This window comes from Equus asinus, chromosome 3 (assembly GCF_041296235.1).
Source record: "Equus asinus isolate D_3611 breed Donkey chromosome 3, EquAss-T2T_v2, whole genome shotgun sequence".
In the NCBI taxonomy this organism is placed as follows: Eukaryota; Metazoa; Chordata; class Mammalia; order Perissodactyla; family Equidae; genus Equus; species Equus asinus.
Genome location: NC_091792.1, coordinates 141,938,662 through 141,961,776, shown reverse-complemented (window position 1 = coordinate 141,961,776; position 23,115 = coordinate 141,938,662). Strand labels below are relative to the sequence as shown.

The following is a 23,115-nucleotide window of genomic DNA, read 5'->3' as shown; positions in this document are numbered from 1 at the left end:
TTCTTACCTTCTTTTAGTTTTGGCCTTTGCTCTTGCTGATACCAAAAAAATTGTTTTGTGTGATGTGGAAAAACCTGAAAGCTTGCACTCCTTTTCTGTGGAGGCTCCAGTTTCTTGTATGCATTGGATGGAAGTGACTGTGGAAAGCAGGTAGAGTAATAAAGAAGAACTCCTGTAGTCACAATGGGACGTTCGTGAAATTATCATTTTTCATAATGGAAACTTAGGAGTATCTGAATGTTGAGTATGTGAGCATTGCATTTACCTTTTTGTTTTAAGTTTATCAAGGTGAAATTTTTTAATGCTTTGTTATAGTTTTTTTTCGCTCTGAAAAAATGTGTTTTCTTATTGAAATAATAATGCCTGAATGGCAAAGATTTTTCTTTTCTCTTTAGTTACTTTTAGTAGTTTATGTTAATGACTTATACTTTCAAATAATTAATTAAAATTACTGATTAGGAAATTGAAGTTCTGTTTTCCTTTTTGCTATATATTTCATCTGGAGCTTTGTTTTTTTGTGTCTTAGTAAGTATTCTTAGAGGATGAAAAATGCTAAATTGAGTATTCTGTTTTGATGCTGACCGGATTCTTTCTGTGTCCACGGTCTCAGTGGGTTTCTTGTTACATGAAAATAATTTTACCTTTGTCTACATAGTCAAGTAATAGACCAGGTTTGTAGTAAAGATGGCCTAAGGGATCCATGGGTTTAGCTAATACTGAAAAAAAAATTGTTTCTTTTTTGAGGAAATGTGATAATTTTCTCGCCATTAGCTTTTTCTTTCTAATGAAATTTTAAGTTAATAGCAAATGAGTTTGTAAATGCTGAATATTATTTGACAGCTTTCCGTAGGGGGGCCTGGAAAGAACTGGATAGCAAGGATTTAGCCTGGGGTTTGGAATTCACTGTAGACTAAACAGTGATTAACCCTTCATGGAGTAATCACAGATTGCAGACAATCACGTGAATTTATAGGTCGGCAAGCAGAGTGTACCGTGTGATTTCCGTGCCAGTCCAGTTACCTGCTAAGTGTATTCCTGACACTCTTTCTCCTGAGAGTTTAGACACGTTAGGTGGAGATTCCAGAGTCTCTCAGGACAGCTGCTATGTGTTAAAGTGGGAAAAAATGCTTGTTGAGTCACTACCTTTTCACTTGCTCATTCATTTATTTCCAACCTTATTTGGAGGTAGAATTAAGAAAGAAAAAGGGATAAATAAGACTTTTTCGACACGCATGATGTAGTCTTGTATACTTGCCGGGTTGTCAAATCTCCATATGTGTGTAAGTCATAGAACCCATAATTAAATGATATAATAATTGCAGTGTTCTTTACAAGTACTCTTGATACTCATATGTTTAGTGTTGGTTTTTAGATGAGAGTTAAGAAATCATAAATTCTCAGTATCTAAATAATTCATATGCTGAGGAAATTATTTCTTAATATTTGTTCCTCTAAAAGTAAAGTGGGTAGGCTGATTTTTTTGCAGAAATAAAGCCCTTTATAAAGGAAGAATTTACTACTTTTCTGTTTCTCATTTGTGATTGTTACAGTGACTGTTTTACACTGGTAAAATATGTGTGGCATTTGTTTACTTGGTAATGCATAATATATAAAACTCGGCAGAAAAAATTAGCATTTTTTTTTACTGGAAAGAGAAGTAAAGTTGGTGTTTTTATAATGCTTGTTTTTTTTCTTTTTAGTGTTCTAACATCCTTTTATAATGCCGAGGATGAATCAAATCTTCTCTTACCTAAATTACCTACATTGCCAAAAAAGTAAGTACCAGAATTTAATTTCACTGGGATTTATCTTGTGGATTTCTCTTTCCTTTATTTTTAACACTGTGACAATTTTCTTGTGCATTTTAAAAAATGTGTTTCTATTAAGAGTATTTTTTTACCCTAATCTCCGTTTTTCTAGTTATAGCAACACCTCAAAAATATTTAGGTAAGTTATGCTTTTTTTGTTTTCAAGTAAGACAATCTTTTGTTATTTAAAAGAGTTGAAAGATAACTCGATTTATTTTTACATTTCAGTGAAGAAAATTCTGATGAAATTATTAAGCTTTTGGGAGACGTCAGGTAAATCTTGCAGATATCTTAAATAACAAGTCTAATTTCTTAAAATTAATATTTGAGGCAATTTGCAGAGTTTTAAGGTCAGTTCCTTTATTTGTCATATTATTTCCTTGCTGACAAATTAATATCTGGTATTAACATGTTTTTATTTTGTGGTCTTTGATTTTGTCAAGTTTTAATAATATTATAATGTACCTTTGTTTACTTTAATAAGTAAAGGAGGATAGAAGTACTAATTTCAGAAATTTAAATTTAAGTATTCAAGTTCTTTAAACCCGTTTAATACATTTAGTATCTGAGCCATGATAAAACTGATGGCGCTTGGTATTAGCTGTGAAAAGAATTGTTTTGTTATTGAGAGTATATAAATACAGTCATTGTTAAAATAGTATAGTTTTATTTTACTGTGAACTGCTTTTATTTTAGGCTAGAGAAAATTTATGTTGTTCCTTTGGGGAAAAAAAAAGTAAGCCCAATGTGATTGGCTGTTGCGCTTTGGGGAGTTTGTTTGGTGTTTCAGCTCCTCACGGGGAAGCCGTAGCACGCAGATGATGTGAGAGCAGAGCAGCTTCTCTCTTGGTTTGAGAACTCCTCTTCTCTGTTGTCCTCAAGTTGTTGAATTACTTTTAATTAGGCTTAATATTCTCGTCCTTGGAGGAGGCTCTGGATTTATTGAGCTTTATGCTTATGGAATGTTCAAAATTGCTCGAGTCACAGGGGTAAGTCTTTTCTTGAAAATTTTTTGTATCATTTCCCTTAGAATATAGCAGCTAACTGATTTATGGAAAAAGAATAAAACACTGGTTTTTTTCCTCAGGTTCAGTTATTGGAATTATTTGTTCTTAAGTGTTGAGGATAATTTTGTTAGTAAGATAAAATAATCCATGAAGATTAGTGGAATTAAAGTTTTTTTCTCCTTCACCAAAAGATTGCGATGATACACTTGATTATGATTTAATGTTTGTCTAGCCTGTGGTAGATGGGAGCTCTGGTTTGTCAGTGAAATGTGATTAAAGTTATCAGACGCAGTCTTATGCTCAGTACTGAGTCTACGGTGCTTGTTCAGTCAGTCTTCTTCATAGCTTTTTCATCTTCTTCTTACCATTCCCTAAACGGGTAAAAAATACCGTAGACTGTGTGGAATATGTTGGTTCTCCAGTGCTTGGTTTGGGACCCATGATGGGGGTGAGGGGTGTGTGTGTGTGTGTTTTTCTGTCCTTGTGACGAGGTGGATGCCTACCTTCATCTGCTACGTGGTGTATGTAGCTAGGTGTGTGTGTTTCTACTTCTCAGAGCTCTGATTTCTGCTTCGTGTATTATCCTAGGCATATGCCACCTAGCAATAATACTAAACAGACTGGGGGGATTTGCCTGTTTTACAGATTGTTGGTACTTGTCTTGCATTGTGTTTATCAAGTGATTTGAAATCATTATCAGTGGTCACAGAGGTTTCTGCCACTGGTGCTTCAGAAGTTTCATACTTTCAGGTGAGTACTGAAGCCTATAGCAGTAGAGAGTAAATATATTTTTTAAAGGTTTTATAGCTTTTTATTATATATATCACTGGATTCTAGTGGTCCTGGAAACAAAACAAAGCCAAAAAATTGACTTGGAGCTTTTAATTCTTATATACAGAATCTTAGTGTAGTCAATACCTTGTTATTGTTCCCATGGCCCAGTATAGTTTTTCATAAAAACAGTAGATAGTCTATTAATGACCACATTAATTGAGAATAAAAGCTAATATTTATTACTCCTTTAATATGTGCCAAATACTGAGCGATTCCATGTAATTAATTCATTTGAATCCTCACAGCAACCTAATAGGTCAGTACAGTTATCATCCCCATTTTATAGATCAGTAAATGGGCACACAGAGAAACTGTGGAACTTGCTCAGTGTCACAGAATTGGAAAGTGATGCTGGGCAGTCTGGCTCCAGAGTCGGTTCTCTTAACCAGTGCATTGCTTCTTGTGTAAGATGGTCACTTAATGTTGGGAAAAACCTTTTTTATTGTGTTGTTTGTATAGTAGATTGTGGAAACTCTTTGGCCTCCTATATTTAGATTGTAGCCTTGCCTTCAAGAAAATCTTCCCCAAATTTTCATCTCAAATAACCCAGCCACTTAGCCTAAGTATGCGTGAACTCTCAAACAAAAGTAGAACAAAAAAGATGCAAGATGCAATGTGTATAGTGCTTTCCAGTGTTCATTGTTGCATTCAGAGCATCAGAGAACTCTTGACTTCCTGATTCTCTGGAACGCTTGTTCATCTTTGCTTTTCATCTTAAGGTTCTGTGAAAATGTGATTTCCAGGATTGCATTTGGTGCTGTAATAAAATGACTCATTATTTCTTTGAAGTGTATAATAGGTATTTTTTAACAGCAGCTTTGTTGAGATGTAATTCACATACGATTGTAATAGATATTTAATTTGTATTTATCAATAGCCTGTAATTCCTTTAAAAATTTTTACATGTTTGTGATCATTTTTTAAATTCCTCATAATAGTGTTAGGAAATAGATTCTTATGTTTATTCCAGCTATGTAGAGGGGATTTGCCAACCTAGAGAGAGTGATCTGTGAGCAGTTAAACACAGCAGATTAGAAAATGCTGAGGTTATGTTCTGTTCATCTCCAGGCTGTTAACACTCAAAGGGAGCGGAACTCTGATAGTCTTGCTGATATGTAGCTAGAGCTTGACTCTTCTCGATTACAGGGTTTTTTTTTGAGTGGGAGGGACTGATTTATCTTTAAAAGAAGTAAGTGCATCTGATTATGACTAACTTTATTATTTTGTTTTTACAGCTTGAAACCAATCTATTGTACTCTTTCCTACCTGAAGTAACTCGAATGGCCAGAAAGTTTACTCACATTTCGGCTCTTTTACAGGTATTTATTTGTAGCTTGTTTAATGTGAATATTTACTATAGATTTCTAATGCTCTGTAAATAAAAAAAATGAAAATTTTATTTTATAAAACTATCTATCTGTGGTAGAGGTGTCTAGTCTGATAATCTTATGTATCCATTAAAGCAAGAAAAAGAAATTTAATTGAAAATCTACTCCCACCCATCTCTATTTCTTTGAAAGAAAAAAGTGGTTTAAATTTTTAAAAATATTCCCACAAACAAGATAACATTTTGGAATTTTAAAAGTTTTATTGCAAGTAAAGTATTATGGAAAACAGTCATCGTATCAGTTAGCTTTTGTGCATAATAAACTCGCCCCAAATTAGCTCATGATTCAGTAGGGGCTGTGTTTTAGTCTACACTTCAGGCTGGGTTCAGCTGTAAGGTTCTGTTGATCTGGGCCAGGTTCAGCTAATATTGGCTGGGCTTGGCCGTACGTTGGTGGTCAGCAGCTGATCTAAATGTCCCTTAGCTCTCATGGCTTTCTCTAGGCTTTACGTTCCTCATCTCCCAGCAGGCTAGCCCAGGCTTGTTCAGGAAGTGGTGGCAGCGGCAGGGGTGTTGAGTGGAAGTGTGCAAAAAAGCCTTTTGAGGCCTTGGACTGACAGTGTCACTTCTGCTGCGTTGTGTTGGTCATAGCAAGACATGAGGCCTGCCCAGATTCAAGGACTGGAGAAATCAACTCTCTGTCTGGATAGAGGAGCTGCAAAGAATCATGGCCTTTATTTTCAGTCACTGATTTATTTGATGTCAAAGATTTCTGGAAATCAGTGTCTTATTTAAGGATCCTGTTTGAAAATCAAATAGCTGACCAAACCAGCATTTTAACACTTAGTATACATAAAACATATCTTACAAGTAAAAAGCTAGAGGATATCTGTTTTGCCAGATAAAAACTTAAGAATGTTTGATAGTTAAGGGATTATCAGGTGTTAGCTATGGTCTTCTCTCTCTTAGGCTTAACTGAGTTAAAAGTGAATTCTGGATTTCTTTTGAGACAATTGACAGTAAGAAGTACATATTATTTAGTTAGCATATTGATTTAAATCTTTTTTACTATTTTAATATTTTCTTCTTGTTAATAGTATATAAATTTATCACTGACATGTATGTGTGAAGCATGGGAAGAAATACTAATGCAGATGGATTCTCGTCTCACCAAGTTTGTGCAGGTAATGTAACTGGCGTTTCCCATGGAAGGAGTTAAAGAAGGCATATCCTTATTTATATTATGAGGTATTTGAGAACAATCGATCTGATTCATAAAAGGCTAAGATCATGATTTCTTTCAAATGTGTTGGTCTAACCTCAAACCGCTTGCTCAGAGGGAAAGGAGTCTCTTCCCACTGGTGCAGCTTAGGTGGAGACAGGGCTGTGAAGTGGAACAGGTGGGGCTTGGGGAGTACGGGCAGGTGTTAGAAGAGCTGACTGGCTGTTTTCCAGTAACTGATATTCAGATAATCAGTTTACATATGGATGTGAAGGAAGGGTAAGGAAAAGAAAAGGAGTTGTGCTCCTGTAATTTTGAATAAATATGCTTGTGATTTAAAAAATACGTATCATGATTTTATCATTTTGTCTAGGAAAAGAACACAACTACATCAGTGCAAGATGAGTTCATGCACTTGCTGTTGTGGGGCAAAGCAAGGTGGTAAACTCCTCTTAAGTACTCTTGCTTTTCATTATTTTTTTAAAGTAGTTTTTTTATTTCAGAAGTAATTCCTATTGTAAAAAAAAAAAGGAAAATTCTGGTGCACAAGAACAAAAAAAAATAGTATATATCTTTCCAGGCTTTTCTTTGCACGTACTTTTTTATGTAAATGTGATTATTTTGTGTGAGTATAGTATATATAGTGTATGTATTTTTTAAATGTATAAAAATTTTAAAAATTGTACATAGCCAAATCAGTCTTTTTTATAGTATTTTCCTTAGCATTACTCTTAAAATGACCTTTCCCATCTTAAGAGTATTTAAAGATTGATCTGTATTTTCTTCTAGAGTTTTTTTTATGGTTTGTTTTATTCTATTTACATGTTCCAGATGTGCTTTATTTGATTATATGCTGTGGAAAACTAACTTCTTTTTTCCTAAATGTTTAGATAATTGAGTGTAACTTATCGAGTATTACACTTTCTCCTTACTGATAGGAAATGCCATTTTAGCATATAGTACATTCTGATCTATACTTCAGTCTGTTTCTGGACTTTGTTTCCTTTTCTGTCTGTTCCTTTGTGAGTACAACAAAGTCTTAATTTTTGTTGGGCTATTTCTTTTTGTTTATTTTTCTTTAAAAATCTTGTTTATACTTTGACATTTAAAAGTTTTAAGTGATGCATTCAGATTTGAATACAAAAGACTAAAAATACTTCTTTTTCATTGTAGTGCTGAGCTTCAGACCCTCTTAATGAACCAGTTAACAGTGAAGGTGCAGTTAAAGTATCTTTGTATTTAAATGGCTGTGAACACATTCTTAATTTTTTTTTAGAATTGTGTATAGTATCTTATTTGTATGCTAAATGTATTGTCTTCTCTTATTTAGGGCTTAAAAAAACTTGGCCAGTCTATAGAGTCATCGTATTCCAGTATACAAAAACTGGTTATAAGTCACTTACAGAGGTAAGAAGGTGATGCAGAATTTTTTGGTATTGCATCTACACGTACTTGGCATCGGTCTGTTTTCTGCAACCTTCTCTTCATCATCTGGCATTCTCTTTTTGAGCCTTTTCTAGCTGAAATTGTTGCTTTGGCATCTGAGGGAAATCTTGGAGTGCCCATGGTTTAGAGTCAGTAATGATATAATTCTGCCTTCTGAACAAATTTCCCAACATCTTTTCTCCAGGCTAGGCCCTGTCTGGGCTTTTTTCTCAACCAGAAAACCATGAGGTATATTTTAAATAGGGCATATACCCTTTTTTGAGCAGTGAAATTAAGTATATTTTTATATTCTATCGTTTACAAAGCACATTATGTATTTTTGCATTTACCACCTCAGCAAGATGTTGGTTATGATTATCCTCATTTTACACAAGAAGAAACTGAAGTTCAGAATGGTCATGTGGCTGGCCCAGAGTTACTAAGTGTCAGAACCAAGACTTTGTCCCAATCTTCATCTCATGCTGTTTCTAGCCACAGCTGCCTCGGTGAAGCAGTTTGCAGGTGGATGCTCAGTGTGTGACTTAAATTTTGATAAGTCCCTGTATGCTGAGTCCCTGAAGCAAGCTGCATCACCGCTCCCTCGGATTGCTGCCATACCCTCTGGCCTGGTCTCCTCCAGTCCGCACTGTGCCCCCCGGATGTCTTCTCCACAGGCCATCTGATCATGTTGCTCTTGCTTGAGAACTTGCAGTGCCTTCCCATTGCTCTTAGCACCAAGACCTTTGCATAGCCTTTAGCACACCTGCCTTTCTGCTTCACCCACCCTGGTGGCCTTCCCAAATGTGACAGTTTTTCTCCTACCCAGGGCGTTTGTACATCCCTTTTGCCTTCTGGAACACTCCCACCCTGCTCTTCACTTAGACTCTTCAGCTCTCAGCTCAGATATCACTTGTTCAGAGACGCCTTCCCTAATCCCCATTAGATTAGATGAGATTCTTCTGTTATAGCTGCACTCTGCATTTCCTTCAAGGCATTTGTGATGGTTGAAATGATACGCTGTCTCATTGTGTGGTTATGACTATCCCCGCATTAGCTTCGGTGCCACGAGGACCCTTGCGTTTAGTTCACCATGTGTGCCCAGTATCTAGCACAGGGCCTGACCTAAAGTTGGAGCTTAATAAATATTTCTTGAATGTTGAATATTGAATATATAGCTGTTGGGTGAACAGGATGATCATATGACTGTCTTAAAAGGGCCAAGACTAACTGTGGAACGTAATTTGATCTTACAGAATTTAATCTTGTGGTCATGTACTCATCTCAGTAGTTGTGACAACCAAATGATCTACAGTTTTTAGAGATAATTTTGAGAAGTAATTATTTGTCATACAAAGAAAAAATTACTTTCAGTTTTTATTTCTGAAAATTTAGAAATGTTCAGGCAGAGTAGTAGCTGCCTGCCACCTTGATGATGGCCGCCATACTAATTTATTTCTGCTCGGTTTTGCTAGTGGCTCAGAGTCTTTATTATACCATTTGAGTGAACTGAAAGGAATGGCTTCATGGAAGCAAAAATATGAACCTCTTGGACTAGATGCTGCAGGAATTGAAGGTAGTAATTTAATTTCTTAATAGAATACCTTAAACACACTTTACTTATTTAACAAATGATATTTAATTATTTCCCTTTAGATGCCATTACGGCTGTGGGTTCTTTCATACTCAAGGCAAATGAACTTCTTCAGTAAGTACTGGGGATGCCTGGAATCATTAACCTGAGATTATTTTACTTTTTAAACTTTATTCATGTATTTATTTATTTAGTGAGGACGATTGTTGCTGAACTAACATCTGTGCCAATCTTCCTCCATTTTATGTGGCTTTTACTTATAAATAAGAACCTAGCAAATTGTCATGATTTTCTTAAAATGAGTTTTTGTTTTTATGAAAATTATACCTTTACTTGATTAAAACAAGCCGGTAGCAGAGCAATTTGATAAAGCATATTTTCCTGTCCCATCTATCCTCACTCTTAAGTCCTCTCTCCAGAGGGAATCCTTTTAACTCTTGTAACTGTTTCTGTTTTCAGTTCTTCTATAAATCACCTGCATATTTTCTAAATTGTATGATTATACTGCATTTCTTTCATTTACCAAGTTTTAGAAATTATTCTTTGTTTGAGTTTGTTTTGGTTTCCTAGACTTTATCTGCTTTCTTTTTTCTTGCATTGTCTGTCGTTTTTAGCACATCCTTAGGTTCTTTCCCTGTCTTGAGGGTAGTAGCATATCCTTGGGTTCCCTCTGTTCCTGATGCCTGCTTCGTTAGTCTTCCATCCCTCTGCCTCAGTCTGGATGTTGGGTTTCAGCTCTCCCGCCAGCTGCCACACAGGCATTTTCTTCATAGCTTTCATGAATTAGATTCAGACTTCCAGCGTCTCCTCTGTTTTTGGTTCATTTACTCTTTCTGATGGAAAATACCCTCCGGTAACTTCCTGAGAAAGCAGATATGTAAAGATAAACTTTCTGCATCCTTTTGTATCTTTTCTCCAACCTTCACTTTTAATTGATGGTTTTGAGGGAGTATAGGATTCTGAAAAGGAAATCGTTTTCTCATAGAGCTTTGAAAGGATCACTCCATTGTATTCTGGCCTTTGAGATTTAGGAATGAGAAGTGCAGGTATTATTTGCTTAGAGTAATTATCTTATAGATGTGAGCTTAAAGAGACTTTTTTAAGAATGATACCCATTTCTGTATTCAGAAACAGTTTCATCAAAATGAAGATGACTTCCACTTATACATTTGTGTAAAGCTCAAGGAAGTTCAATTTTTGAGATCTCAGTTATTGTAAGGATCAAAAGTCAACTACTGGGGCCGGCCTGGTGGTGTGGTGGTGTAGTGGTTACGTTTGCACGCTCCACTTCAGCGGCCCTGGGTTTGTAGGTTTGGGTACCGGGCACCGACCTGGCATTGCTCATCAAGCTACCCTGTGGTGGCATCCTGCATAAATTAGAGGAAGATGGGCACAGATATTAGCTCAGGGACAATCTTCCTGAAAAAAAAATCGATTACCAAAGATAATGTCCATTGAGATCAGCGGTAGTGACATAGTACAAATTTATATTATTGATTTTCTGTTAGGGTTGATTTTTTTCCTTCTTACTGACCAGTATTCTTTTTTTTTAAAGATTGGCACCTGAGCTAACAACTGTTGCCAATCATTTGTTTTTTTTCCTTCTCCCCAAAGCCCCCAGTACATAGTTGTATGTCGTAGTTGTGAGTGCCTCTGGTTGTGCTATGTGGGATGCCTCCTCAACATGGCTTAACAAGTGGTGCCGTGTCCTTGCCCAGCATCCGAACCAGGGAAACCCCGGGCCGCCGCAGCGGAGTTAAACACGGGGCCGGCCCCTAACCAGTATTTTTTTTAAAAACTGAGAATAATGGGGGCTGGCTCCGTGGCCGAGTGGTTAAGTTCGCGTGCTCCGCTGCAGGCGGCCCAGTGTTTCGTTGGTTCGAATCCTGGGCGCGGACATGGCACTGCTCATCAGACCACGCTGAGGCAGCGTCCCACATGCCACAACTAGAAGAACCCACAACGAAGAATGCACAACTATGTACCGGGGGGCTTTGGGGAGAAAAAAGGAAAAAAATAAAAATCTTAAAAACAAAAACAAAACAAAAAAAAAACTGAGAATAATGCTGAAAACTGTATTTTTCTGATTTCTTTGCAAAGTTGGAGAAAGATTTCATACTTTACTGAATGCTAGGAAAGACCGTTACACAGTTTGTGGCAAGGCTATTGGAACCGGTTAGAATCTGAGTTATTTGCTTTATTTTTGAAAAGAATCAGGATTTGCTCTTCTGAAATTTTATTTTTAGGTATGTGTTTGATTTGTAAAATCTGCTGTTTTAAAGGTTTAAATGTCTTCCAGAAAAGGGTAAAATAGAACAATAAGTATTATTATATGCCATGACAATTGAACAATGATATATGAACCCCGTGTAATAATTTCATTTGTGATTTCTTTTATTTTTATCTTTTTAGAGTTATAGATAGTAGTATGAAAAATTTCAAAGCATTTTTTCGGTGGCTCTATGTGGGTAAGTTAAATTGAATGAAGCATTCTTGTTATTTTTAACACTTTTTAAAAAATTGTGGGAGTATCAATTTAGAATATTTCACTTACTCTAGTAAAATTTCAAATACCTGTAAGAGTAGAGAGAATAGTGTAAATGATGAACCCCCTTCTACCTTTCACCCGGTTTCAGCAGTTTTCAACACGTGGCCAATCTTATTTCTTCTAATACCCACCCATCCCCACCTGCCCACAGATGTAATTTGCAGCATGGGTTGTCTCTATCACTCACTGGTAATTAACCCTTTCTTACCTTGTCTCTTTAGATTGCAATAACATTTTTAAATCCCTGCTGTGTGTTAGGCACTGTTAGATGTGAGATTAAAAAAAATAAAGAGAAAAATAAGACACAGCCTCTGTCCTTGAGTAGCATATCTCCTATTTTATACTTTGGTCTTCTGTGTCTGCATCTCTGCTGTCCATTATGGTAGACACTAGCCACATGTGGCAGTTTAAAGCAGTTGAAGTTATATATTTAGTTCCTTAGTCATGTTAGCCACAGTTGAAATGCTCCATAGCCATACGTAGATAGTGGCTACCATGTGGGACAGCAGAGAAGTAGAAAATCTCCATTATCATTTCTATTGGACAGTGATGCCCTAGCTAAACAGAATTTAGACCACTTGTGGCCTTCCTTTGTATCTCCACAGTATCTTTGCATTTTAGGTAATTAATTAACCAATATTTATTAACTTGATATTAAATGTTTTAATGCTCACTCTTCAGTGTATGCATATTTTGTTTAGGTCCGTTTATACTGCTATTTTTGTCATCTCTCTTAATATCTTTGAAATAATACAGTGTACATTTCTCTCCAACGTATGCAAAATTTAGTTGTAAATGGAATTTATCCTATATTGAAATTCTAAACAGTAAAATAGAAGGTAAATTGCCTGTAATGTGCTAACATCCGTTAAACAAATGCCCAAATCCTAACTTGATTTCTTAAAAACAGACTTCGTATTTGTCGATCTAATGTAATTGCTTTTGATTGAAAAAGTGAATCTGATCTGCAGATGTTGACATTTAAAATTGTTAGATTTTTCTTGAAACCATATCAATACTAGCCAGAATGGGGAGCCAGAGTGTTTATTAGGCCAGCCTGTTTAATATCAGAGTTGTTAATTAGAATAAATTATAATATTAGAACTGAATGAGACCTTAGAAATAATTTTCTTTTACAGAAGTTTGGTCTCACTTATAATAAGTTATTGAAGTAGTTTAGGCAGTTTATATTTTTATTTAATGTCCTAACTGTAATAGGAAGCCAGATCAGAAGAAAAATGAAGTACTGTTCAGTCCTCATCACCAGAGCAGGACGTTGTAGGAAGCACCCTGCGTTGGAGAACTGGAGCCCTAGATGTAGTCCTGGCTCTGCCACTAGTTAGCTGAGTAACCTTAGTTTGCCCTTTTGTAAAATGTAATCTCCGGGAAGGCAGGGACCTCTTATCCTGCTGTATCCCTAGTACCTGTAGTGCGCTCAAGAAGTAATTTTTTGATGGATAAATGAATGAATGATGGAACTAGGTTATGATTGGTTTTTCAGATAATTTAGAAGTTTGCATTAATTAAAAATTTCTAAAATCATCTGTATTTGCAAAAGCACATTCACCATGCTTTTTCCTGACCAAGAAGTATGTTCAAACACTATGCAAAAGCACATGCAGCATACTTCTTGACTTAGATGGACATAATACAAAAAACACAGTACTGATGAAGACAACCCTATGAAAGGACAGAAAGAGTCAACCACAGATATTAGATTATAAAGAAACTATAAATGTATGCAGTCACACATCGCTTAACGGTGGGGATACGTTCTGAGAAATGCGTAATTAGGCGATTTTGTTGTTGTGTGAACATTGTAGAGTGTGATTACACAAACCTAGATGATATAGCCTACTACACACCTAGGCTAATCTTATGGGACCACTGTTGTCTCTGTGGTCTGTCATTGACGGAAATGTCATTTTGCAGTGCATGACTATATATGTGTAAGTATGTGTATACATACATAAATCTTAGAACAAATGTCTTCATGCAGCAGAAAAGCCCAAGGGAAAGAAACACATTTGTTTGATATTCTAAGGCTTTTGGAGGAAAGGATTGCTTGCAGATTTTAAGAGAAGAAACATCACTGGGTTAGAAGGGAGAATTCTTGCACATGTAGTCTCAGCACAGGGCAGCACTTAGGTTTGTCTGTCTGGAGTGGCAGTGGACTGAGTTGAAGGAGAAAATGAGAAATAATAGTTTAGGATGGTTAGACCGACCATTTTGAACCTGGAAATAGAAATCAAATTTAAATTCTTCACCCTTTAGTTTTTAGAAGGAAAATAAGTTTTCCTTGGTGAAAAGAAGCTGTTGAAAATTGAGGATTTAGTCCAGTGAAACACATTTAGTTTTTGAAATGCATCTATGATTAAAATTATGTTTGTAAGTTTTTTTTTAAAGGTAGTTTTTAAATTTATATTTCCAGCAATGTTGAGAATGACAGAAGACCATGTGCTTCCCGAGCTGAATAAGGTAGTACATAGTAGCATCTTTTCCTGATGTGTTAATATTGCCCTGGTTGAGCTCAGCTTTGCTGGTCATCTTGGTACTCATATACAGTTACTGGTTAATGGGATGTCAGGCTGTAGACACAGGACAGATTTTAGTAAGCTGCCCTTTTTTTTCTTTTTAAAGAAATGTGCATGTTTTATATACTTTTTCATCTCACAGAATACCTTTATTATAGCTAGCTAAATTTGTGATTTTCATGTTTATATAAGACTTAATAATCTATATAACACAGGGTGTTTGTATTCCTTACTTTAACTTCCTTAAATCTTAAATGCATTTTTATTTTCCTTGAATATGTAGTACTTAGATATTAGTACCTGTGTTGATGTCTGGTAAGCGCCAGTTTCTTTCTGACTAAGGATTGTGACAAGTAGCAATGGAATCTCCTTCCAGGAAGATCTTACAGAAGAGGGCAAAATTCCCACTCGATTCCTACAGCTCACGCATCCTCCCCTAGCCCAAACTGTCAGGTTCGGATAGATTAGGTAATTTTGAGCCTGGAAAAATAGAGAGCATTAAAATTAGCCTGGGTGGACTAGGTGAGTAAGGGATCGCACCTCTTACACAAGATACATCCTTTGTGCTATGGATGATTGGCTTGGGTGCCAGGGAAGTTCATGTGAGCTGTTTCTCTGACAGCACTCTTAGCTTTGTTTTGGGAGATAAAATATGTTAATTGTTGGGTGGGACCTCAATGTGTAAGTTTTTCAGGGCTGACAAACTGGGGTCCGGTGAAGGTAGGGCCATTGCAAGTAGCAGAGGCCAACACTGAAGCCAGCAGCCCTTAACTCAGGTTGAGGTGATTTATCTGGGCTACAGTCCTCCACTCCCAAAGGAGGGGCTCTGCAAACTTAGTCTTAGCACTCGGCATAAAATAAGCAACAAACAACCCTAGGCCATAAGAAGGTCTGTAGCTGTCGAATTCAGTAATTGGAAAATGGGTTTAAAACGTTTAAGTTTGTGCTTCTCAGAGCCTTAGGATTTCATATTTTCAGAATTGCGTAATCTGGATTTCTGTTGATAATTTCTTTGAAGGAACTTTGCCTGTTTGTCCCATGGCTTTTAGTAGATAGTAAAAAAAAAAGTCGCATATATTATTACATAGTATTTCTTTTATTGGGAAGCTTTCTTTTATCTTGATTTGGTTTTTTTGCTCCTTTTTGGTTTTGATAGATGACTCAAAAAGATATCACATTTGTTGCTGAATTTCTTACTGAACATTTCAATGAGGTAGGAAATTTGTATTTTTATAATGCTGGCTTTTTAAAAAAATAATTGCAATAAACCTGAGTAAATGTTAAGAAGTAATCAAATTTAATCCAATTTAATTAAAGTCCTTAGCAGTTATGCTTTTTGAACTATTAATTAATGGCAGTACTTAGGTATTAAACAGAAAGCCTATAAATTGGACTTTTATTTGTATGTGTGTCTTACAGTCCATAGAAAAAAAAGAGTAACTGCCACGATCAGCTCTCCTAAAAAGTAAAGTTTTTGTTTTAAATATAACATCTTTTTCTTTTTCTTTTGTAAGTTGACTTAAGTATTAAACTGTATTTTTTCTAGGCTCCAGACCTTTATAATCGAAAAGGAAAATACTTTAACGTTGAAAAAGTTGGTCAGGTATGAGCTTTGGGTTGAACTTAGTTATTGACTTACTTTTATTTTTAAAAGCTGATTTTAAAACTTTAATAAATAGTGTTAATCTTTATTATCCAAAGTTTATGGAAAGTAATATAATGTCAAGTTTCATAGTAGCCCTGCCCTTTTAGTAAAATAACCAAAGAGTAGCAGTTTTTAAACTTTTTGGTCTCAGAACATTTTTTACATTTGTAAAATTATTGAGGGCCCCAAAGAGCTTTTCTGTTGCATCTATCACTGGTAGATATTATTAAGTATTAGAAATTAAACAGAATAAAAAAATATTTATTTTTAATGAAAAATAACTATTTCACAAAACGAAATTTAGTGAGGAGTAGCATTGTTTTATATTTTTGCAGATCTTTTTAATGTCTGGCCTAATAGAAGATGGCCAGATTCTCATATCTGATTCTGCATTCAATCTGTTGTGATGTTGTTTTAGTCAATGTGTATAAGGAAAGTCTGACCTCACACAGCTGTGTAGTTAGAAAGGGAAAAGTATTTGAATAGCTTTTTAGATAATTGTGGATATTCTTTGGTTTTACCCCAAATTCTGACAAGTGTTAGTATCTTACAGTATCCAAAAGTCAGATTTCAGTAGTATCACCAATCTCATCAGACAGCCTTTAAGTACTGTGAAGCTGTCAAGCACACAGTGGCAGGTACAGGTTTTCCAAAATTTTAATTCTTGTTTGAATGTTTAAGTTTTATCATTGGCAACAAAGACTGTCATTTGTTTTGCTTAAAATGACAGGCTCACTTCATTTTTCAAGAAAATATCTGCCAAATACCAAAGAATGAATAATCGTAGTTTGTCTGCCAGTCATTCTTTGCATTAAAAATGAAATTGTGTTAACAACAAGGTAGTGCCTGGCTTAACTTACAACTACAGTTTCATAAATGCTTTTCCTCATGGTAGCCATCATGCTTTGGTATGCAGCAAAAGTGCTTTTTATATACTTCTGAATTCCATCATACAGAATATTAAAAAAGACTTGTATTCAAGGGTTGAAATTTGATAAAATTAATAATTTTAAATTTTATTAACATTAGAGATTGGTGAAACTGAGTAGGTGGCCAAAAGGAAGACAGTGGTTCCTAGTGTGGTTTGGGGCCACACCTTTGACTCTTGGTGACGGTGCCAGCAGTGTTTCCTGCATGTGCTTTTGGTCATCCGTACAGCTGGCATTACAGTGACAAGGGCAAATAACCTCTTGGTATTATTATAAAAATAGTATTGACCTCCTGGATCCCTGAAAGCATCTTGGGGGCTCTGAGAGGTCTGTGAACCTCACTTTGAGAACTACGGCCGTAGAGTAGGTTGACAGTTTATACTTCTCAAATTAATTTATAAACTTACATAGATAAGTTTAAAATATGCTTCATGAAAATGCAACGTGAAATTTAAACTCAGTTTATGGTCTCTGCATCTACAGCATTCTAATCTTTTAGTAGTTTGCAGTTTGTTTAGTTGCTTGGCATTTAGCAATTTTTGGTCGCCTCGCTTAGAATAATAGCAGTGCACTTTCAGAGGACTTGGCAGTAAAATAAAATAACTTATTAAATAGAATAATCTTAAATATAAACAATTTTTGGAGCCTAATTCTTTGGTTTACTAAGTTTAAATTTTTAATTCTGTATTTCTAGTACTTAAAAGATGAAGATGATGATCTTGTGTCACCCCCTAACACAGAGGGAAACCAGTGGTATGACTTCCTTCAAAACAGCAGCCACCTTAAAGGTATTTCATGAGCCGAGTAGATTTGGGCCATGTGTTTTTTATCTGAGACCAGTACACCAGCTAACAGTTTTGCTGAACAATTGCTGAATACTTACCTAATATTCCTTTAGATTTATCTTTTGTGGCTGTTTTGATTAGAGAAACAGCAGAATAACAAATAGTGTTATGATGCTATCGTGATCAAAAACATTCTTAGATTAACTGTGATATAGTAAGATTGCTTATTCTTAAGTATTATATTGTCTGTTTTCCACCCTATAAAAAATAGGATATTGGGAAGAAAAGTGTAGAGCCTACTGGTCAGAGAAGTCTGTTTGCCCATCTTAGTCTGTTAATTCCTAAAAGTATAATAATGCGTCATAGTATTCTCCTGAGGTTGTAGTTTTTTTGTTTACTTGTTATGCCTTTCATTCTCTAGGATCCTAGATGTTGATATAGTAAAATTTTATTTATCCAGCATTATTAGGGATGCAACACAAAATAGCAATCATTAAATATGTCAGAACTTTACCATTTTAGAGGACTATGTATATGTTTATTTTCTTTTAAATTTTTTCCTTCTCCTCCCCATAAGCCACACAGTACATAATTGTATATTTTAGTTGTGGGTTCTTCAAGGCGGCATGTGGGATGCTGCCTCAGCATGGCTTGATGAGCAGTGGTAGGTGTGCGCCCAGCATTCGGACCAGCGAAACCCTGGGCTGCTGAAGCAGAGTGCACGAACTTAACCACTCAGCCACGGGGCCGGCCCAAAGACAATATTTTTAAAGAAAGAATTTCTTTGCTTTCTCAAAGAGTAATCTGACCACAGTGTAGCTCTTTCCTAGATCCTTAAGGCAATAGCGACGTACACGTATCACCTCCTTCAATCTACACAAGAACCTTTGGAATGGGTGCTTGTTATCCTTATTTTACTAACAAGGAAACTGAAGGTTAGAGAAGCTCTAAGATCATGCATGCGAGCAAGTGATAGAGCTTGGCTTCTGCTAACTTCAGAGCCTGAGTTTTTAGTTGGACTCAGTCGTAATCTCTGCCACTTTATTTGGTTGCTGCTTATCTGAATGAGTGAGTGGGGAAGGGAGAGAATTCTCTGAGGCCCAGAACTTTGCTTATTGCTCTTTTGTTTTAACCTTAGAAGCCCAATTTCTTTGTCAGAGCAGGACGTATCTTGTATTGCTTGAGAGTCTTATGATCACTAGAGAGATGCATTGGTGTAAGTTAGCTATTGAATTGAGGGAGAGTGAAGGTACAGCTGACTGAACTCATTTGCTGTATTTAAGCAGGATGCCCAAGGAGTAAGGAAGGATGCCTGGGATGTGCTGATGGCAGTGTGCCAGCAGTGGTGGCACCTGGACCCTGTCACTGTACTGTGCGAATACCAGTTGTGGGAACTTTGTTGGGCTAAAAGTAGATCCTACCTTTCTTTTCCCCCACATCTTCTGTGGCTGAACGGAAAGGCCGAATCTTAGCTATAAGCCTCACGTTGAACCAACATACACTTAAGATTAACTCCATCTCTTAAATGCTTGAAGTTTTGCTAGTATGTGAGTTTGGACAAGCCCATTAATCTCCCAGTTTCTTAGTCTAGTAGAAAGTAATACTAACTGTCATTATGGAATTATTAAGAAAACTTGAATGAAACTTCTTTCTAGCACTTTGCAAAAATCACGTGCTAACTACTTGATACATGTGCTCGCTTAGGGTGCCTGACAGAGTCAGTGTTGAATAATAGGTCAGAGCCGGTGCGCGGGTAGCTGCCCTGCCTTGGTTGGAATCTTGCTCTGCAACTTCCTGGTGGGGTGGCTGAGGGCAAATGGTCTAACTTCTGTGCCTCAGTTTTCTCATCTGTAAAATGACGATGATAGCAGTGCCTCCCTCAGAAAGCTGTTGTGAAGGTTAAATAAACTACTGTAGATAAAGCGCTTAGAATGGTCCTGGCACATAGCGCACAGGCAGCCAGTATGCTGGCATCTGAGCTGTTTTTACTCAGAACACTTCTGATACCAAAATGAGAAGGGTTTTTCTCCTGAGACCAATTCTGACACCAAGTGGGTGTCCTACAGTTCGATTCTGATGCCAACTACCTAGAGTTAGCACCAGACTGCACAGGTTTCGGGGCCTAGTCCCACAGGACTGCCCCCACGTCACTGCTCAGTTACAAGTGTCAGGTCCCCAGGTTACCCACATTTCTGTGCCCCTTGGCTACAAAGGTGTGGGTTCCCACAATTCTCCCCCTTCAGATTTGATAATTTGCTAAAATGGCTCACAAACTCAGAGAAACACTTGCCTTAGGTTTACTGATTTATTGTAAAGAATACACCTTAGGAAGAGCCAAGTGGAGGAGATGTACGGGGCCGGATAGTGGGAGGGGTGCAGAGCTTCCAGGCTCTCTCCAGCACACCCCCTCCCAGCACCTTGGTGTGTTCACTGACCGGAGGCCCTCTGAACCCTCTCATTTAGGGATTTTTTTTAATGGAGTGTTCATTATTTCTGCACAGTTGATTAAATCATTGACCATTGGTGATTGAACTCAACTCCACTTTCTCTCCCTTCCCTGGAGGTTGAGGGATGGGGCTGACAGTTTGAAGCTTCTAATCAAAGGCTTGGTTTTTGTGGCAACCAGCCTCCATCCTGGAGCCTGCCAAGAGTCACCGCATTAAAAGCAAAGATGCTCCTGTCACCCTCATCAGTCAGGAAATTCCAAGGGTTTAAGAGCTCTGTGCCAGGAACAGGGGACAAAGATCAAGTATCTTTCTGTGATAGCACAGCATCTGTCATCTGTTGGGAACTTAAAATGTTAACATGACTAAAATTCCTTTTATTCAGCATGGCTGGGATGTGAGATGCTGTAAGTGAGGGAGGCCTTCAGAGCACAGTGGAAGAGGGTGGGCTTGGGAATCAGACTTGAGTTTGATTCACAGGTCTAGGTCCTCGGTCGTTTTCACACTGGGCAATTGCCTAAATTTCCTAAGCCTCATTTTTTTTTCATATGTAACATGGAGAGGATGAACCTTACTTTGTACACCTGTTGTAAGCAATAGAAGTAACAGATAGAAAAAGAACCTGGGGCCGACCCCATGGCTGAGTGGTTAAGTTCGCATGCTCTGCTTCGGCGGCCCAGGGTTTCGCTGGTTCGGATCCTGGGAGTGGACATGACGCCATTCATCAGGTCACGCTGAGGCAGCATCCCACGTAGCACAACCAGAGACACAACTAGAATATACAACTATGTACTGGGGGGGTGCTTTGGGGAGAAGAAGAAGAAGGAAAAAAAAGGAAGATTGGCAACAGTTGTTAGTTCCGGTGTCAATTTTTTAAAAAGAGAACCTAACGTATGTGGTGTCAATAAATGCTAGATTATATGTTACTTTCTACTGATAAAGTAGCCTTTTCAAAAGTAAAGCGCTTATTTTCATAACACTAGTTTCTTGTCTCCTGTTTTTGTTTTTAGTATCATACTCTTCCAAAAACAAATACTGGATTTTTGTTGTCACTCATTATGGGAAAGAGTAGAGAAGAATGAACTTTGTTTCATTATATGTCTTTTGGTTCCCTAATCATCCCTTTCTTCTTATAGCCAACAGAAGCATACTGTTGGGTTTTGGTGGGAAAGATAGAATATAGACTAATAAGCTGCAGGGACTCCGTTTGTAGTAAGTGTGGTTGTTTTTAGTGGGCTGGCAGTGGGGAAGTTAAAAGGCAGAAGGCCACTATCATTTCTAGTGAGGTTGTGTGAAGACGTAATGAAGTGACCAGGGAGAATTCCATCATCAAATGAGCTGTGCAGCTGGCTCTAACAGTAGATTATTTTCTCCTAATCATCCGGTTTGTTACAGCTTTTTTTGGTTTTGTTTCCGTTTTTGTTTGAAACCAGAAAGTCCTTTGCTGTTTCCTTATTATCCTCGAAAATCATTGCACTTTGTGAAAAGGCGGATGGAGAACATTATTGATCAGTGTTTGCAAAAGCCAGCAGTAAGTTTAAAAGAAATTCATGTCTTTGTGTAGAAGCAAGATATATACAATATGTGGCTCACTTATGTAAGTGATCTTAGTGATGAACCATACGAAGCCTGTGAACACGCTGATAGTCAACTGTTTTTGACTAACAAAAATGGCAGTTTCATATGATTCACCCTAGTTTCTTGCATGCAGTAAATTATAATTGAATACAAGATTATTGGAAGTGTTGGCATCTTTAGTATTTTATTTGTCTCCAGAGCAAACTTAATATAAATGGTCTTAGTCACAGAGCTCATGTGTCTCTTGTTTATGAGTGAAGGCGTGAGACAGGGGACGTGGTTCTTAACCTGCCATGTGCTTGTCTCCAAGGTCTTTTTCAGATCCGAATTTTCTCTTTTCCTTACTATTATGACTGACATTAAAGTTTCTTGTGTGAAAGGTTTGGTGATAGAGATTATTTTTTACTTGACTTGAACAGTGTCCGTCTGTCAGTCACTTTCTGTAGAGTATTTATCTGTGTGTATGTAAATGCTCGAATAATATTTTTAAATCTTACTTTATTTAGGATGTAATTGGAAAATCGATGAATCAAGCGATCTGTATTCCATTGTATAGAGATGCTAGAAGGTAATTCTGTTTACCTTTTGGGTAGTATAATTCAGCAGCCAATTTAAATTTTTCTTACCTTTTTTTCTTTTCTTTTAGTGAGGAATCTACACGTAGATTGTTCAAATTTCCTTTTCTGTAAGTGTGTGTTTCTCTCCTGTCTCCTGTGAACAATACAGTTGTATTCTATGCATCTGTAGCTAAGTATCATGTTTTGACATTCATTTTTTTTCTTTAGGTGGAATAATAAAACTTTAAATCTACACTATCTTCTTTTTACTATTTTAGAAGATTCACTTTATAAAATGTGCATCTTAAGGAGACATACTGATATTTCCCAGTAAGTATTAATCTGAAGTTTGAATAAGAGATAAGATTTTATTATTTTTAATAATAAAACATGCAGCTTTTCTTCCCTACATTTCAGGTTTTAGTTAAGCTACCTTATGACTTTAGGCTTGTCGTTTAACTGTTCTTGGTCTTAGCTTTCATGTCATTAAGATGAAAATGCCAGATCAGGAAGCTATATGATCCCTTCTACTTCTAGATTATTTAATTTTGTATTGGTATCTAACTGTTACATGTAGGATTTTTTTTAGGGTTAGGAAAAATATAAGATCAGAGCACTCAGGATTGTGTTTCATAAACCTTTAGAAGTTCAAAGCTGTATTTTGGGTTCCTTATAGAAAGGATTTTTACCTCAGGTTAAGTATGACTTTCATTAAACAAGAGGCCTCACCTATAGAGAATTCTTTTAGATCCCAAAGTTCTGAAGGATAATTCATATTCAAAAGGCCATTAGTATCTTAAATGGTTTTATTTATTTATTTTTGGTAAGGAAGATTGTCCCTGAGCTAATATCCATGCCAGTCGTCCTCTGTTTTGTATACG

General features: G+C 36.6%; 1 protein-coding gene across 2 annotated transcripts in view; it reads left to right on the top strand.

Annotated features, from left to right (window-relative positions):
• The window catches only part of ANAPC4 (anaphase promoting complex subunit 4), a 59,646-nt gene that overhangs the window by 6,000 nt on the left and 30,531 nt on the right, over positions 1 to 23,115 (top strand). For both annotated transcript variants that reach the window (XM_070506113.1, XM_014855892.3), the window contains exons 4-25: positions 18 to 150; positions 1,701 to 1,775; positions 1,921 to 1,947; positions 2,037 to 2,081; positions 2,713 to 2,797; positions 3,461 to 3,565; positions 4,885 to 4,968; positions 6,074 to 6,160; positions 6,572 to 6,636; positions 7,372 to 7,414; positions 7,529 to 7,605; positions 9,096 to 9,196; positions 9,277 to 9,328; positions 11,627 to 11,682; positions 14,194 to 14,240; positions 15,453 to 15,509; positions 15,843 to 15,899; positions 17,565 to 17,658; positions 21,533 to 21,630; positions 22,184 to 22,245; positions 22,324 to 22,362; positions 22,463 to 22,564. In XM_070506113.1, coding sequence (XP_070362214.1) covers positions 18 to 150; positions 1,701 to 1,775; positions 1,921 to 1,947; positions 2,037 to 2,081; positions 2,713 to 2,797; positions 3,461 to 3,565; positions 4,885 to 4,968; positions 6,074 to 6,160; positions 6,572 to 6,636; positions 7,372 to 7,414; positions 7,529 to 7,605; positions 9,096 to 9,196; positions 9,277 to 9,328; positions 11,627 to 11,682; positions 14,194 to 14,240; positions 15,453 to 15,509; positions 15,843 to 15,899; positions 17,565 to 17,658; positions 21,533 to 21,630; positions 22,184 to 22,245; positions 22,324 to 22,362; positions 22,463 to 22,564 — 1,591 coding nt within the window. The remainder of the gene's footprint in view (positions 1 to 17; positions 151 to 1,700; positions 1,776 to 1,920; positions 1,948 to 2,036; positions 2,082 to 2,712; positions 2,798 to 3,460; positions 3,566 to 4,884; positions 4,969 to 6,073; positions 6,161 to 6,571; positions 6,637 to 7,371; positions 7,415 to 7,528; positions 7,606 to 9,095; positions 9,197 to 9,276; positions 9,329 to 11,626; positions 11,683 to 14,193; positions 14,241 to 15,452; positions 15,510 to 15,842; positions 15,900 to 17,564; positions 17,659 to 21,532; positions 21,631 to 22,183; positions 22,246 to 22,323; positions 22,363 to 22,462; positions 22,565 to 23,115) is intronic.